Source organism: Suillus paluster (genome assembly GCF_016628075.1).
Source record: "Suillus paluster strain FC165 chromosome Unknown EDB91scaffold_45, whole genome shotgun sequence".
Lineage (NCBI taxonomy): Eukaryota > Fungi > Basidiomycota > Agaricomycetes > Boletales > Suillaceae > Suillus > Suillus paluster.
Genome location: NW_024537605.1, coordinates 53952 through 72084, shown reverse-complemented (window position 1 = coordinate 72084; position 18133 = coordinate 53952). Strand labels below are relative to the sequence as shown.

The following is an 18133-nucleotide window of genomic DNA, read 5'->3' as shown; positions in this document are numbered from 1 at the left end:
GCTCCGACTTAGAGCCGTGCTCTAAGTCTTCTCTTTACTTCTCTGCCCCTATCAAGTATTCCCCCAGCCCCTTTCCACCCTCCCCATTATCCTCCGCCTTCTCCGCCCCACTCCTAGTCAGTCCGCTGCTAGTAGCTCTTACCACCTGACCCTCAAACAGGCGGGCCGACTAGGAGCGGAGTGGAGAAGGCGGAGAATAATGCGGAGGGTGGAGAGGAGCAGGGGGAATACTTGATAGGGTCAGAGAGGTAAAGAGAAGACTTAGAGCGCAGCTCTAAGTCGGAGCGGAGGGTCAGAGGTGACAACAAGGTGAAACTTGTGTCCAGAGGAGGCAAGGTCCTACTGAGAATTCTCACAAGTAGTAACTGCGAGAAGACAAGTAATATTAAGACTGGGGAAAATATCTAAGTACAGGATATGTTATATACTTCTATGTATGAGGCAGTGATCAGGATAACTATGTTGCAAAGCTATGTACCAAGGATATAATTTGTAAGTACTTACACAGGTGAAGACATAAGTCAGAGTGGATATCAATATGTACGCGTCTGATCAGTGATCGAGTGGTAAGAGGAATTACCGGTGATCCGGGAGTAAGGGTCTATGTACCGAAAGGGAAAGTATATATCTAAAAGGGGAAAGCGGTCCCAGTTGAATGGAGACGTTTATGGAAGGGAACCGGTTGGGCGGTTGAGCGGAAACGTAGGGGCGGATGCGGATGATGTTTGGATGGAGTGGAGTATAGATGGAGTGGAGGCGGTCGGAAAGCAGAGCGGATATTAATATTGGAGTGGTCAGATCAGGTATATGACAGTCGATCTCACCAATTGGACAAAGAAAGTGGGCTAATACCGGATGGTTTATGCCCATATGAGATCTACAACCACTGCTGTCATCAAGAGGTGGAGATATGGCAATCCTTTGCTGGATTTAATGCCACATATTTACTGATCTGAAGCTTTAAACATGTTGAATCATCTGAGCGAGTGCCTGAGATAGCAGACTCCATCTAAAATAAACATCAGGAGGCAACAACATGTGCATATATGCACATGTACTCACCTTTCAGATTATCTTCCTGAGTTCTGAGGCTCTCTTCAGGTCCTTTGAGCCAGCTGTCATATATCAGATTCAACCACTCCAACGATATTGATATCTGCTCCACCTGACTACATCCTTCCTGCTCTACCCTTCATCCTGCTCTGCTCGTTCCCTGCCCTAGTGCTTCCACTTTGCCGCCTCATTGGTTACCTCCCATATCAACTCCATTCAACTGGAACCATTTCCCCATTAGGTATATACTTTCCCCTTTGGTACATAAATCTTACTTCCCGGATCACCAGTATTTCCTTTAGCTGCCCAATTACTGATCTGTCTCATACATATTGATATCCGCTCCGGTGCATATGTTTTCCTTGGTAAACTTACTTACATACTATACACTCAGCACATAGCTTTCTGCTATGCAATACTGATCACTGCCTTCTCACTTAGAAGTATATAAACATATCCTGTACTTAGCTAGTTTCCTTAGTCTTAATATTACTTGTCTTGTCTCAGTTTCTACTGGTGGGAATTCTCCATAGGACTTACTCACTCTGGACACAAGTCTCATTGTGTCATCACCTCCACTTCAACTTAGAGCCATAGTCTAAGTTAAACTACTCTTACTTCCCTCTGCCCCATAAACCAATCTCCTTGTCCCCTTCCACTCCGACTCACTTCCTCCGCTTCATCTGCCCCACTCCTAGTCAACCTGCCACTAGTAGCCTTTACCTCCCAACCCTTAAAGTGGACCAAAGCGGACCACCTGTCCTATTGTTGGACAATGTCAGTCCTGCTCCAAATTTGGGGCACGTGCTTGCTTGGCTAAGGGTGCAGCACAAGAGCTGAAGCCAAGCCCTGACCCCTCCACTTCTCTGCCCGAGCATGGTACCTAACACTGGCAATGAGAGGTTTCAAGCCTGGTGCAAGCTCCAGTAGTTGCTTATAGTTCTTCTGGTACTGATCCTGTGTTTTCTTGAATCTATAGAAGACAAAATTAGTTCATCACCATCAGTAGGATACTTGCTAGCCATACAACTTTGACAGCTGCTTCTCTTGATGAGCTGCATCATTCTCATCTTCAGATAAGTCTCCAGAATCAGTAAGTTCATGCTGTTTGAGTAGGGTGCCGATGTCAATAACTTTGTCGATCTTACAGAACATGTTGATGTTGAGCTCTGACATATCGGGAGGATCGGAAGACGAAACGAAGGGAACGCTAGCGATGTCAGAGTGAGACATGACGAGCGCAACCATGCTAGGAGATGAGGCGATGTATTAATGTTGGCCGAGGTTAGTTGATAATTGGACTTGATCCCTATGCCATCCTATATGCATCTTATATTTCGCGTTGTTATACTGACTACGTATAAAGCTATGAGTATCCCATTCGAACATCTCAGTTTCTATCAGATACTGAGATGTAAGCTGTCATTATTTCTATACTATACAGAGCGCTAACTAGACATAGAATACATTCTCTTGTCAGGTACTATACTTGTGCTACAGAGTTTCTATCAGATACTGAGATAATACATTCTCTTGTCAGCTCACTCTCCACATCTGGTTGCTATCATAACTACAGGTTATGAGCCCTGACACGGCTATGGATTCCGCGCTCCCCAGCACCACTTCGGCATTGTTCAACATCCCAAAGCTAGCCGAGGATGGCAGCAACTGGATTACCTATAAGGAACGAATGTTGACCGCCATTGGTGCAAGAGGTCTGATGCGCTACGTCGACGGCCATGCAGTGAAGCCTACCCCCTTCCTAATTGACCTGACAACGAAAGTAGTGTCCAAACATGATGGTTCGAAACCTATGCAGACGGAGATTGACGAGTTAGATAAGAAACTCAATGAGCATTTTCAAAAGGACTCACTCGTGAAGCAGCAGATGTTCAGTACGATCACAGATCGACTGCTCCTGCGCGTGCAGAAGCTAGACGGCGCTGCAGAGATCTGGGAGGAGATACATGACATCCATGAAGGCAAAACTGAGCTAGTCCAGATCGACCTTTGTTGTCGTCTCCAGGATATGAGATGCGACAAGAACGGAGACGTCAAGGCCCACTTTAGTGAGCTCTTGCGCCTCCAAGAATCCTTGGCTGGCATGGGCTCAGATATCAAGGATCGCGACTTCTACGTCATTATCCTTGGTTCCCTTCCCGAATCCTACTGTCCTTTGCTCTCATCAGTGAATGCAGTGGCTAAAATTGCCCAGAAGCCACTCACCCCCAACGAACTCATCAACATTGTCAGCGAGGAGTATGAACATAGAGTGCTCACCGACCGTCGTCCTGCAAAGAAGGGCAGCAATGCCGCATTATCCGCAAAGACAGGTAACAACAAGCCACGCAACTCGAGCAGCGCGCCCCAGAACAATTCCGATATCACTTGCTTTAATTGTGACTGGAAGGGGCACTATAAAGCCGATTGCTGGAGGCCAGGGGGTGGGAAGGAAGGCCAGAGACCTAAGCAGATGCAGAAGAAGGGAGGTCGAGGACCCAAGCAAGCTGCTAACGCCGCGACCCAAAGTGAATCCCAGGACGAATATGCTTTTCTAACATCAGACTTAGCAGTGGTGGCGAAAGACCTAGGCATACCTTACGACCGTCGTGGGGTGATAGTCGATTCAGGCGCCACTTCCCATTTCTGCCCTGATCGTTCCAAGTTCACGAACTTCGTACCCATCGCGCCGCAAGACATTCATACTGCGGACGGCTCCACAGTCAGCGCAATAGGCAAGGGCAATGTAAGGATAGACTTACCCTTGGGCGACAGATGCACCTCTGTAACGCTAAAGAGCACATTATATGCGCCGAACCTGGCGTTTACCCTCATTTCCACCAACCAGATCACAGCTGCCGGTCTTTCTGTCCATTTTGAGGGCCAAAAGTGCAAGATCCTATTGCCTGGGCCCAAGTGCAAGCTCATAGGTGAAATACCTCAAGTTGAGGGACTTTATACAGTCCTCAATCAGCACAAGGAGTGGGCTAACATTGCAAAGGGCAAGCTCACCATTTGCGAATTGCATCGGATTCTAGGGCATGTCTCTCAGACGGCAGTGGCTGAGGCCGTGAAGAAGGGACTTGTCGAGGGCGTCGAGCTAGACTCTGCCACTCAACCCGAGTTTTGCGAAGCCTGTACCAAGGCGAAAGCTACCCATCAGCCATTTCCAGAAGAAACAAAGAGCCATGCAAAGACTTATGCAGAACTCGTTCACACGGACCTGTGGGGTCCAGCTAGAACTGAAAGTTTGGGCGGATGCAGCTACTATATTAGCTTCATGGACGACTTCAGCAGGGAGACCCGAGTTGAGTTCCTCAAGCTCAAAAGTGAGGCACTGACTGCGTTCAAACATTACAAGATGTGGATCGCTCGGCAGAACCCTGGCGTTCGGTTGCACAAGGTATGATCCAACAGAGGCGGTGAGTACCTCAGCGTGGAATTCAACAAGTACCTGAAGGATCAGGGTGTTGAGCGTCAGCTTACTATCCATGACTCCCCACAGCAGAATGGAGTAGCAGAGCGTTTGAACCGCACCTTGGTAGAGCATGCACGGGCCATGCTTATCGCAAAATCTCTCCCAATGTTCCTGTGGGCCGAGGCTGTGAACTACGCCACATGGCTGAAGAATCGCCTACCTTCAAGTGCAATTCCTGGACACACACCCTACGACCTGGTGCACCACATTAAGGCAAACCTCTCGCAAGTGCACGAGTTCGGCGCTGCCATATACATGCATCTTCAGGATACGGGCAAGCTAGAGCTGTGGGCAGAGGAGGTGATATTTGTGGGGGTTGATACCAAGAGTAAGGGCTATAGAGTGTACTGGCCGCTGAAGCAGAAGATCTCCGTGGAGCGAAACGTGACGTTTGCACCCATAGAGGTCATGGTCGGAGAGGATACCCAGAATGAGGGGGAGTCCATGCCTGTTAGCGCTAACAACACAGGCACACAGAGTGCAAACGCACCAAACATTCAGGTCACCTCACCTCCCCAACCTCCTCCCAGCACTCCCAGCACTCCCAGCAGACCCTCCCAGCGACCCTCAACACCACCAGCACCCCGATCGACTTGAATGCGTCCACCTCCAGGCTACTATGCCGCCCTGAATCAAGGCAAGACCGCAAGCATTGCAGTCGAGAGCAGCTTCGAGCCTGAGGAGTCAGACTTCGCAGATGAGCAAGTACAGATGCACCATGCGATGGCCACAGTTGAACCAGAGGTCACACTTCAGCAGGCGTTAAATGGACCCGACACTATAGAGTGGCAAGAAGCCATCAACTACAAGATTAGTCAGCTGGAAAAGTTGGGTACATGGAAAGTAGTAGATGCACCTGCACGTGCAAACCTCATCCCTTGTCACTATGTCTTGGCAACGAAATGTGGACCCAACGGCGAGAAGCTCAAGCTCAGAGCTCAGTTAGTAGTGAACGGCCAACGCCAGAAATACGGCATCAATTATTTCAATACCTTCGCTCCTACTTTGTTAGGTACCGTGCTGGCTCAAGAGGCAGAGGGGTCGGGGCTTGGCTTCAGCTCATGCGCTGCGCCCTTAGCCAAGTATGTGCCCCGAATTTGGAGCAGGTCTGACAGTAGGACAAGTGGACCGCTTGGGTCCACTTTGGGGGTCAGGGAGTAAGAGCTGCTAGCGGTGGACCAACTAGGAGCGGGGCAGAGAAGGCGGGGAACGATGTGGAGGGTGGATAGGAACTAGGGAGATATTTCGATAGGAGCGGAGAAGGCGGAGGATAATGCAGAGGATAGGGAAAGGGGTGATAGGAGGATATTGATAGAGGCAGGGTAATAAGGGAAAGACTTAGAGCACGGCTCTAAGTCAGAGCGGAGGGTCGGAGGGTTGGAGGTGACAACAAGTTGAGACTTGTGTCCAGAGGAGGCAAGGTCCTACTGAGAATCCTCACAGGATATAACTGCGAGAAGACAAGTAATATTATGACTAAGGAAAAATATCTAAGTACATGATATGTTATATACTACTATGTATGAGGCAGTGATCAGGATAACTATGCAGTAAGGCTATGTACCAAGGATATAGTTTGTAAGTATTTTACATAGGCGAAGACATAAGTCAGGGCGGATATCAATATGTACACATCAGATCAGTGATCAAACGGTAATAGGAATTTACCGGTCATCCGGAAGTAAGGGTCTATGTACCAATAGGGAAGGCATATATCTAAAAGGTGAAAGAGTGTCCAGTTGAATGGAGAGGTTTATGGAAGGGGACTGGTTGGGTGGTTGAGCGGAAGCATAGGGCAGAATGCAGACTTGTGATAGGATGGAGCAGAGGATGAATGGGGCAGAGGGGGTCGGAAAGCGGAGCGGATATTGATATGGGAGCGGTTGGATCAGGTATATGACATACTTCGAACATGTCCACCATCTGTACTGTTCTGACGATGGCAGCCCAAAATGACTGGGAGATACACCAGGTCGACATCAAGAGTGCTTACCTTTATGCAGAGCTCAAGGAAGACATCTATATGCGGGCACCACCAGGATACTTGAAGAAAGGAGACGAAAGGAAAGTTTTGAAGTTGCTGAGGAGCCTACCAGGTTTAAAGCAGGCTGGATTTGAGTGGTCGGAAGAGTTGGCGGGAGTGTTTTCGAAGCTGGGATTCAAACGGTCGCACGTTGACCAGGCTGTTGACTACAAGCGTTCGGATCAAGAACACACCATCATTACTGTGTCTGTCGATGACATGGCGGTAATGTCCCGACATCTACACCACATCATGAAGTTCAAGGACGAACTCAGCCAGTACTTTGAAATCTCAGACTTGGGCAAGCTCAATTGGCTCTTGGGACTTAAGGTTGAGCGGAACTGTGCAGAATGCACCATCATGCTATCGCAGAAGGCTTACGTTGACACCATTCTAGAGTGTTTCTATCTGACAGATGCCAAGAGCATGCAGATGCCTATGGAGTCAGGCGCAGACTTATCCGACACACAGTCTCCCGCAACCCACGTTCAACATGAAGCAATGCAAGATGTACCATACCAACGCGCCATCAGTTCATTGATGTATGCCGCCACGAGCACTCATCCGGATATAGCCTTCTCAGTTGTGATGCTCTCGCAGTTCATGCACAACCCTGGCACTGCTCATTGGGAAGCAACCAAGCACGTACTCTGTTACCTCAAAGGAACTTGTCATATACCAGATCCGAGTACCCCCAGTATCTCCTATGAGCATCCCCACTGCTGGCCCAACCCCCTGTTTCCCTGTCCGCTTCATTCCTCCTTCCCCGACAATGCACGAAGTGCATCTCAGTAGGATTAGCCCTGCTACCTCCATTCGACTCTGTTCTGCTTTTCTGACATTACCCCTATGTCCTCCGACACCCTACCCCTTCCATCCGACCCTATCTGGGGTTCCGCTCCTCCGCCCTATCGGTCCGCCTGATCCTACTCCTACTCCCTCTGCTTTTCCTCCCCGCTCGGATCCTTCAGTTCCACTTGTATTGACCCACCCGACCATTAGTCCGTCCGACCGCCTCACCGGTCCACTCCTAGACTAGGAACCACTCAACTGGTCCTATCCCTGTTTAGTATTATAGTTCCGCTTTTCGGATCCCCGGTAATCCCTATACCCTAGCGAGTCTGATCCGTTGTGTACATACTTTTCTCCGAGCCTCATTCTCGTATGTCTCAGTCATCCCATTGTAATCCTGTACACTCAGCACATAGCCTTCTGCTATGCTATGCTCCTTACTTAGAGTATATAAACCTATGTACCTTTGTCTGTAGATACTCAGTCTGAATATTACCTTTTCTAAGCCCTGCTCTTCTGCCCTTTGACTTAAAGCTTATCCCAAGTCAAACTCCTGTTTCCCGGCCTAGGGGATTGACTCCCTAGGTCGGCTGTCCTCTGATCCTCTGCTTCCCCACTTCCCCGTTCCTCCGTCCCGCTGGTTCCACTGTTCCGTTGTTCCTCCGTTCCGTGTTCCTCCGTTCCGTTGTTCCTCCGTTCCGTTGTTCCTCCGTTCCGTTGTTCCTCCGTTCCGTTGTTCCTCCATTCCGTTGTTCCCCCATTCCTACATTCCTCCGATCCTCTGTTCCCCCGTTCCTCCATTTGTCTGACTTCCTGTGCGTCGGAACTAAACCCCACACTCTTGCATCCGTCCCTCCATTCCGCTCTGCTTCGGACTTTGTCCAAGCAAGTTCCTTCCGCTCCGCTTCTACTGCTGGTTCCGACCACAGTGGTCTCCCACTTCCCTCCTGTCAGGCAGAACAACCCCCACCCAACTTTCCCGCACTCACCTAGTAGTCCGTCGGTCCTCCTTCAGAGGACCCCCGTTCCGACATCCTGTCAGAACTCCTAGAACTCATGTCGGACTACACCCTGAAATTAGGGGCACGTACTCGGGTAAGGGGCGCAGCGTACGAGCTGAAGCCAAGCCCCTCAGACTCTGCTTTACCCCGAGCACAGTCTTAACAGAACTGCTAACTATGGTATTACCCTAGGCGGCTCAGATGCTGGGCTAGAAGCCTATGTAGACGCAGACTGGACCTCGCAGGCTCATCGCCACTCCATGTCTGGCTATATTGTCTTACTCAACGGAGGTCCCATCGCCTGGAGCACACAGAAACAACCCATAATCGCGTTGTTGATGGCTGAAGCAGAATACATCGCTCTGACAACTGTCGGACACGAGATCCTATACCTACAACTACTCATTGAAGAGTTGTATGAGTCCCCAAGCCTCACCACACCAATCTCCTGCGATAACCAGGCAGCCATAGCCCTAGCATCAAACAACAAATTCCACTCACCTACGAAGCACATCAACCTTTGATATCACTTCATCAGATCCCATGTTAAGAACAGAACATTCAGCCTCACTTATTGTCCAACCGAGGACAACATCACTGATGCCTTCACGAAAGCCCTTCCACGCCCACACCTTCAAAGACTGCGGAGTTTGATGAGCCTGGATTGCGCTCGAGGGGGAGTGTTGAGCTCTGACGTATCGGGAGGATCGGAAGACGAAATGAAGGGAACGCTAGCGATGTCAGAGTGAGACATGACGAGCGCAACCATGCTAGGAGATGAGGCGATGTATTAATGTTGGCCGAGGTTAGTTGATAATTGGACTTGATCCCTATGCCATCCTATATGCATCTTATATTTCGCGTTGTTATACTGACTACGTATAAAGCTATGAGTATCCCATTCGAACATCTCAGTTTCTATCAGATACTGAGATGTAAGCTGTCATTATTTCTATACTATACAGAGCGCTAACTAGACATAGAATACATTCTCTTGTCAGGTACTATACTTGTGCTACAGAGTTTCTATCAGATACTGAGATAATACATTCTCTTGTCAGCTCACTCTCCGTGTCTGGTCGCTATCATAACTACAGTTGACACATTGAGTAATGCAGTGTGGAGCTGTGAGGTAATCTTTGTGTAAATCTAATTTTCTTTCTTTCTTTTCCAGCCTATTGAGAGTGAGAAGTAGGGCTCAAGATGGATATGAAAGAGCTTACTTTTGTTTATCATCATTGGACTTTGATGAATGTTTCTTCTGCTTAGAAGAACATTTGTGAGCAGGTTGACAGTCTTCTGAGTCACTCGAGGAGATGTTTGATGATCCTGATGGACTTGGAGAACATTTCCAATATGCCATAGTGATTGAAGGTTAAGGAGAATACAGGGTTAAGGGGAAGATTGGGCAACATCATTTGGGGTAAGACACATGATTAAGAACTTAATATACTGTGACAACAGTGACTATATGCGCAACAAGAAATACAAACTTAATTCTACATTTACAATTTCAGTGAGTGCAAGTGCATGTCAACAAAAACAGTATGACTGCACATAGAGACAATGTCCATGGGAAGTGATATAACAACAATGCACGAAGCAATAACAATAGGATGTGCGAAATGAAGCTTGAAGGTGAGATTCATTCTAACTTTAATGCTTCTACAGCAGCAGGTAGTGTCATGAATGTGTCAACATGTTTGAGTGGTACTTTGGTTGTCATATTCCTGAAGCCATGATGAGCATCAGGAAAACTGGTTCTTGCACTTTTTGGATCTGAATGGCTCTAAGTGCATATAGTGCCACTATATGCTTATAGATACATATATTGCAGCATAGAGAAAAATTAACTCCAAATCCTGATCCTATCACAATGCTAATCCAACCCTAACCCCAATCCTAATTTTAATCCTATGGGAGGCTGACTAATTCTAACTTGATCAGGAAATTGGTTTCTGCCATTTTTGCACTTTTTGGTTTTAGATGTACATTGTGCCACTATATGATGATGGTAGACCATGGGAATTGTTTTCGAAAAAAAATCAAAGTTATATGACGGAAATTTCCCACCTTCATTGCAATGACCGGCGGTTGAGATAAGGGTTACATTAAAATTACAATAGTATTTCAATGCACATGATCGTATTACATCATCTTGGAAACACCGATTATCAACACAAGTCTATTATAATCACATACATGTCGTCTGTATTATTTTAAAGTCCAAGTGGACTTGATTATCTGATTATCTTTCTGTCCCACTGTCATTGATGCGATTCAGATGTCCTACCTGGCATCGCTACCAGAAACATGGAAGATGATTCAGAGAAAGCTTTAATACATAATGCCCTGACTGATCTGCGCTCAAGTTAGTATCAGTATGTAATTATTAGGTTGATTCAGACGTTTGAATCTGTTTAACACATTAGTCATTGTTCATTCATTATCCAGTTGACAGCCCTTTCTATCATTAACTGCCGTGCTCGGTAGTTTCATCCAACAACATGCCAGATTCATCCACAGAACTAACTTGCAACCACTGCGGTAGAACATTCAAACTGCATGGTTTCAAGACACACCGCACCGCCTGCGTGAAAAATGCGAGGCACTTGCAGGAGGATCTGCTTCATGTTGCGAACACTCATAACAGTTCAGGTATGTTTCTTGTCTGTTTTGAAGCATCTGAATTGGTCACTGAATTTCCACTTAGCTACGATGTTGGTCGACATCTGTCATATACCTGATCCAACCGCTCCGATATCAATATCCGCCCCACTTTCCGACAACCTCCGCTCCATCTATTCCTCTGCTCCGTCCAATCATCGACCACATCTGCTCCAACACTTCCGCTCAACCGCTCAACCGGTCCCCTTCCATAATGTCTCCATTCAACTGGAATCCCTTTCCCCTTTTAGATATATACTTCCCCCTTCGGTACATAGACCCTTACTCCCGGATCACTGGTAATTCCTCTTACCACTCAATCACTGATCCGACGTGTACATATTGATATCCACTCCAACTTATGTCTTCACCTGTGTAAGTACTTACAAATTATATCCTTGGTACATAGCTTTACAACATAGTTATCCTGATCACTGCCTCCTACTTAGAAGTATATAACATATCCTGTACTTAGATATTTTCCCCAGTCTTAATATTACTTGTCTTCTCGCAGTCACTACTTGTGAGAACTCTCAGTAGGACCTTGCCTCCTCTGGACACAAGTTTCACCTTGTTGTCACCTCCGACCCTCCGCTCCGACTTAGAGCCATGCTCTAAGTCTTCTCTTTACTTCTCCACCCCTATCAAGTATTCCCCCTGTTCCTTTCCGCACTCTGCATTATCCTCCACCTCCTCCACTCCTATCAAGCATTCCCCCAGCCCCTTTCCACCCTCCCAATTATCCTCCACCTTCTCCGCCCCACTCCTAGTCAGGTCCGCCGCTAGTAGCTCTTACCACCCGACCCTCAAAGCAAACCTAAGCGGTCCACTCGTCCTATCGTCGGACAACGTCGGACCTGCTCCAAATTCAGGGGTACGTACTCAGCTAAGGGCGCAGTGCAAGAGCTGAAGCCAAGCCCCAACCCCTCTGCCTCTTGAGCCAGCACAGTACCTAACAATGTCCAAGTCAATACATATTGCACCGATCAAGTTAATGATCAACTGTGAGGTACATGATGCTCAGATTTTCAACTGAGCCGAACTTCATAGACATTGACAAGTGGATGGATATCAATGATTTGGATGGTGTGTAAGTCATCTCTACCTTTGACACTACAACTTACAGCATGATATTAGGCATTCATGGAGTGATTCCACCACATGAATTGTCTGCAGATGAATCCGATCAACACGAAATCGCATTTAACATCGACTGATGTCCAGACGGAATTTCACCCTCACTCTGAAATCCCAATGCAGACATGAACATTCTCGACTTTTCAACACAACATTTCACACGACCCACCAACTCCCAACAAACAACCCTGGGAGCCATTTCAAAGCCGCCTGGACTTTGAGGTAGCTGAGCTCGCTCATGAAACTACCCTCAGCAAACATCAAATTGAACGACTGATCAACCTCCTGCATCACTCAAAGCAGGAGTCCTTCACACTGCGCAACCACAATGTTATTCGTAAGACATGGAATGCTATGTCTCATCGTCTAACACCAGTGAGTATCTTGTTGATTCAGTTTCATTGTTCTAATGTATGGATCTTAGTTTCAAAACAAACCATCAGAGTGCCATATAATGGCGTTGATCAAGAATTCATGCTTCACTACTGGGACTTGTGGGACTGGGCATGTGACCTTCTTCAAGATCCTTACATCAGCCCACAGTTTACTTTCAACGCTCAACACCTGTCGAAATTTGATGGGCAGAAGTTTGTGTGATTTATCGATGAGCCCTGGACTGCAGATGCTTTTTGGGATGCTCAGGTAAGTATCAATTTGATAAGTTGGAGCAATGCACTGAAATGTAATGCATCTAGTCAGCCATGCCTGCAGATGGGAAGCCTCTTGGATTCATACTATATGCAGACAAAGCAAAGTTGTCGTCCTTTGGCCGTGCCAAAGGTTACCCTGTTATTGCTCAGATCGCGAACCTCCCAGCTTCAGTCCGGAATGGCGAAGGAGTTGGTGGTGGTCAAGTTGTGGGATGGCTCCCAATTGTACTATTTTAATTATATATGATGCAACTAACATTGAACTAACCCTGATTTTTCTAGGTCAAAGATGATCCTGCAAAGTCGGGAAAACAGAAGTTCGCAGATTTCAAGGCAGCCATTTGGCACAAATCCTTCAAGACAATACTGAAATGTCTTAGATCGAAAAGGAAGCATGGTGGATGGATTGAATGTTGGGACAAACTTCAACACCATTTGTTTCCCATTGTGCCAATCTTGTCTGCAGATTACGAGGAGCATGGTGTTCAACAATGTATTCTTACTGATACTCCACATGACCTTTCAACATTCCCAGATGTGTTATGTCGCTCATCCGTGGAGTTATGGGCAAATTTCCATGCCCCATTTGTTTGGTCCCTTGGGATGACTTGTTTGACTTGTTGAAGATTTGGCCACTTCTTACACATCACGGTGCAGTTCACCTACTTAGGAAGGCAAGAAAGAAGCCTACAAAGGCAAAATGAGAACAGAAGTTGAAGTCTCAGTCTTTGTGAGATGTCAATGTAAGTGACTTGCTGATTCTGAATCACGTTCAAAATATATTGACCTCAACAGAATGCTCTCCTCAAGTCAAAACTTGTGGATGTCTTTCGTGCCCTTTTGTTTGACCATCTGCATACTAACCACGAAGGAAGGGGAGGAAAGCATCTGTGGAGTAAGCTACAAAGAATGATCAATGACATTGGTCGAGATGCTGCAAGCAAGATAAATCAAGGGTTTGTTAATTTTTTTTTCACTTCGTTACTTAATACCTCGGACATTCATTATGAGTTTCTTAGGTTCGCAGACGCACCAAGATGGCAAAACCTCAATCACTTCAAAGAAGTCATGGGAATCAGCTTTTCCGATGAAACAAAGTACAAAGATATATTAAAGGCGAGAGGCTCTTGAGATGCCAATTAGAATGATGTCCACCCTTTGCTTGTTCTACAGTTGATCATTTTCATCGCTCACGAAGTGCTCGATCACAAATCACGCAAGCTTGGATATCTTCTACTACAATGTATTTGGGCATACTTGAATGTTGATATGTTTGCAGCTCTTGAGGTGCATACTGCAGAGACTCTTGCTGCTGGCTGAGCAGCTCTAGATGAATTTTCACAGGTCATGAAGGCAAGTTTACATTGTACTTCACACTCTTAGTGCTGACGAGTGCTGATGTTGTACTGTAGACATATATTTCGAAGTCCAAATCCAAACTGAAGAATTGGAATTTCCTGAAGATTCACCTGGCTACTCACCTTTTCAATGACATCAGGCGCAAAGGTGTTACCCAAAATTTCAATACGAAGCCAAATGAGAAAGCACATTGACCACTGAAGAAATCCTATGAACTTCAGACAAATTTCAAGGATGTCGCAAAACAGGTTGGGTCTGCTATCGTCTCTGAATCAAGTTTAGTATGTTGATTGTTGGGAGCCATATTAGATCTTACGTGCAGACCATTGGAGCCTGGTATCCACCTGGGTTCGTTATCGACTAAATGACCTTGATGATTACAATGTGAGAAACAAAGAAGTCGGTGTGCTACTAGATGAATCGGACTGGGGTAGTGTCGGAGGAGTGGAACGGGGTCGGGTGGAGGTAGCAGGGCTAATCCTGCTGAGATGCACTTCATGCATTGTCAGGGAAGGAGGAATGAAGCGGACAGGGAAACAGGGGGTTGGGCCAGCAGTGGGGATGCTCATAGGAGGTACTGGGGGTACTCGGATCCAGTATATGACAGTAGCATAGCATAAGCAGAAGGCTATGTGCTGAGTGTACAGAATTACTAAAGAGATGACTGAGACATATGAGAAAGAGGCTTGGAGAATAGTATGTACATGACGGATTAATAATCACTCTGGTTGTCATATACCTGATCCGACCGCTCCAATATTAATATCCACTCCGCTTTCTGACCACCTCCACTCCATCCATCCTCCGCTCCGTCCAATCATCGTCCGCATCTGCCCCTATGCTTCTGCTCAACCGCCCAACCAGTCCCCTTCCATAATGTCTCCATTCAACTGGAACCTCTTTCCCCTTTTAGATATATACTTTCCCTTTCAGTGCATAGACCCTTACTCCTGGATCACCGGTAATTCCTCTTACTGCTCAATTACTGATCCGACGCGTACATATTGATATCCACTCCAACTTATGTCTTCACCTGTGTAAGTACTTACAAATTATATCCTTGGTACATAGCTTTACAACATAGTTATCCTGGTCACTGCCTCATACTTAGAAGTATATAACATATCCTGTACTTGGATATTTTTCCTTAGTCTTAATATTACTTGTCTTCTTGCAGTTTCTACTTGTGAGGATTCTCAGTAGGACCTTGCCTCCTCTGGACACAAGTTTCACCTTGTTGTCGCCTCCGACCCTCCACTCCGACTTAGAGCCACACTCTAAGTCTTCTCCTTATTTCTCCGCCCCTATCAAGTATTCCCCCTGCTCCTTTCCCCCTTCTGCATTATCCTCCGCCTTCTCTGCCCCGCTCCTAGTTGGCCCGCCACTAGTAGCACTTACCTCCCGACCCTCAAAGTGGACCTAAACGGACCACTCATCCTATCGTCAGACAACATTGGACCCGCTCCAAATTCAGGGCATGCACTCAGCTAAGGGCGCAGCGCAAGTGCTGAAGTCGGCACGGTACCTAACACTGGTATAGGAATGACCGGTGATCCGAAAGGAGGAACTATGATACCACAAGGGGGTAGGACCAGTTGAGTGGTTCCTAGTCTAGAAGTGGACTGGTGAGGCGGTTGGGCGGACTGATAGTCGGGTGGAGTGACATGAGAGAAATTGAAGGAACCAAGTGGGTCGGAAAAGCGGAGATGGTAGAGGGAGTAGGAGTAGGATTGGGTGGACCAATAGGGCGGAGGAGCAGAGCTTCAGATAGGGTCGGATGGTAGGGATATAGTGTCAGAGGAAATAGGGGTAGTGTCGGAGGAGTGGAGTGGAGTCGGGCAGAGGTGGCAGGGCTAGTCCTCGTTAAGACCGTGCTCAGGGGTAAAGCGGAGTCTGAGGGGCTTGGCTTCAGCTCGTACGCTGCGCCACTTACCTGAGTACATGCCCCTAATTTCGGAATGTAGTCTGACACGAGTTCTATGAGTTCCGACAGGACGTCGGAATGGGGGTCCTCTGAAGGAGGACCGACAGACTACTAGGTGAGTATGGGAAAGTCGGGCGGGGGTTGTTCTGCCCGACAGGAGGGAGGCGGGAGACTACTGCAGTCAGAACCAACAGTAGAAGCGGAGCAGAAGGGACTGCTTGGACGAAGTCCGAAGCAGAGCGGAACGGAGGGGATGGATGCAAGAGTGTGGGGTTTAGTTCCAATGCACGGGAAGTCGGACAAGCGGAGGAACGGGGGAATGGGGGAACAGGGAAACAGGGGAACGGAGGATCAGAGGGTGGCTGGCCTAGGGAGTCAATCCCCTAGGCCAGCTAACAGGAGTTGACTAGGATCAGGCCCAAGTCAAAGAACAGAAGAGCAGGGCTTAGAAAAGGTAGTATTCAGACTGGGTATCTACAGACAAATGTACATATGTTTATATACTCTAAGTGATGAGCATAGCATAGCAGAAGGCTATATGCTGAGTGTACAGGAATACAATAGGATGACTGAGACATACGAGAATAAGGCTTGGGGAACAGTATGTACGCGACGGATCAGAATTGCTAGGGTATAGGGATTACCAGTGATCCAAAAAGCGGAACTATGATACTAAACGGTGTGGGTACAACAAGTGCAGCAGAGTGAAATCAATCTACTACACAGTTGGGTCTTTGCTGCCTGCTGCCTCGCTTGGGAACAAATGCATTTGACCCTTAAGGGGATTGCTACTGGGGAATACTAGTCTCTGTCTAAAGCGACCCTATAGGATGAAAGATCCACAAAAGCGGATGAAACGGATAGGATGCGAAACGTACAGATTTGTCAGATGGAGCGGATGGCACTTGTGGATCGGACAGGATGTGAATCAAAGTCAAAGGAAGTTCATTAAAGGTTAGATGGATAGTGGGTATAAGTCAAAGCGACCTTCTGGTAAGGTGCAGGAAAAGTGGGAGGAAGTTACATGAAGTAAGTATTTTTCGAAAACCTCCATGCTTATAGGGTACAGTATTTTCAAGGAACATAGAGATATAGGTAGTGAGTCTAGACCGTGCCATAAGCTATCTGAAAAATACTGGAGTGTGAGAGGATATGTCTGTGTTCAGTCAGTAACAAGAAAATGCATGTGAGTACGTACCAATGAGGTAGAATGGACGTGGACAGGACGGATGCGGCGGATGTGCGAGCTATAGGAGGAGATCCAAAGGTATCCGCATGTCGTCCGAAAAGCAGATGGGTATTGGATGAAATGGATAGGTGTCGGATGGACGTCGGATGGATGCCTGATGCATTGGAAAAGTGGTGGATACGAGCCTAGCATAGGGATACTCCCTACAACAGGGATAGGACCAGTTGAGTGGTTCCTAGTCTAGGAGTGGACCAGTGAGGCAGTCAGACGGACTAATAGTTGGGTGGGACAAGACGAGTGGAACTGGGCGGGTCAGAAAAGCGGAGGGAGTAGGAGTAGGATTGGGCGGACCAATAGGGCAGAGGAGCGGAACCCCAGATAGGGTTGGATGGAAGGGGTATAATGTCAGAGGACATAGGGGTAGTGTCGGAAGAGTGGAATAGGGTCGGGCGGAGGTAGCAGGGCTAATCCTGCTGAGATGCACTTCGTGCATTGTCGGAGAAGGAGGAATGGAGCGGATGGGGAAACAGGGGGTCGGACCAGCAGTAGGGATGCTTATAGGTGGTACTGGGGGTACTCGGATCCGGTATGTGACAGTCCTGCTGAGATGCACTTTGTGCATTGTTGGAGAAGGAGGGATGGAGCAGACGTGGAAACAGGGGGTTGGACCAGCAGTAGGGATGTTCACAGGTGGTATTGGAGGTGTTTGGATCTGGTATATGACACCAACACCTATTTCAACAATGCCATCCTCAGATTAGTGAGACATACCAGAAGTCACAAAATGACCCACTGGAGAAATTCACAGAGAGTGTGGCGGCTCACAGATACCTTTATGCTCCTATCTACACTGAGGGTCA

The 18133-nt window shown here is 47.4% G+C and overlaps 2 protein-coding genes across 2 annotated transcripts; one reads left to right on the top strand and one right to left on the bottom strand.

The window, feature by feature from the left end:
* Positions 1-12852: 12852 nt before the first annotated feature.
* EDB91DRAFT_1250591 (uncharacterized protein) lies at positions 12853-13425 on the top strand (the record flags this gene model as incomplete). Its single annotated transcript, XM_041323247.1, has 2 exons — positions 12853-13026; positions 13084-13425. The coding sequence occupies 2 exons, from the start codon at positions 12853-12855 to the stop codon at positions 13423-13425; spliced, it is 516 nt and encodes a 171-aa protein (XP_041175002.1).
* A 2341-nt stretch (positions 13426-15766) lies between these two features.
* Positions 15767-17895, bottom strand: EDB91DRAFT_1250590 (uncharacterized protein; the record flags this gene model as incomplete). Its single annotated transcript, XM_041323246.1, has 4 exons — positions 15767-16192; positions 16240-16446; positions 17283-17476; positions 17547-17895. The coding sequence occupies 4 exons, from the start codon at positions 17893-17895 to the stop codon at positions 15767-15769; spliced, it is 1176 nt and encodes a 391-aa protein (XP_041175001.1).
* Between the last annotated feature and the right edge of the window lie 238 nt (positions 17896-18133).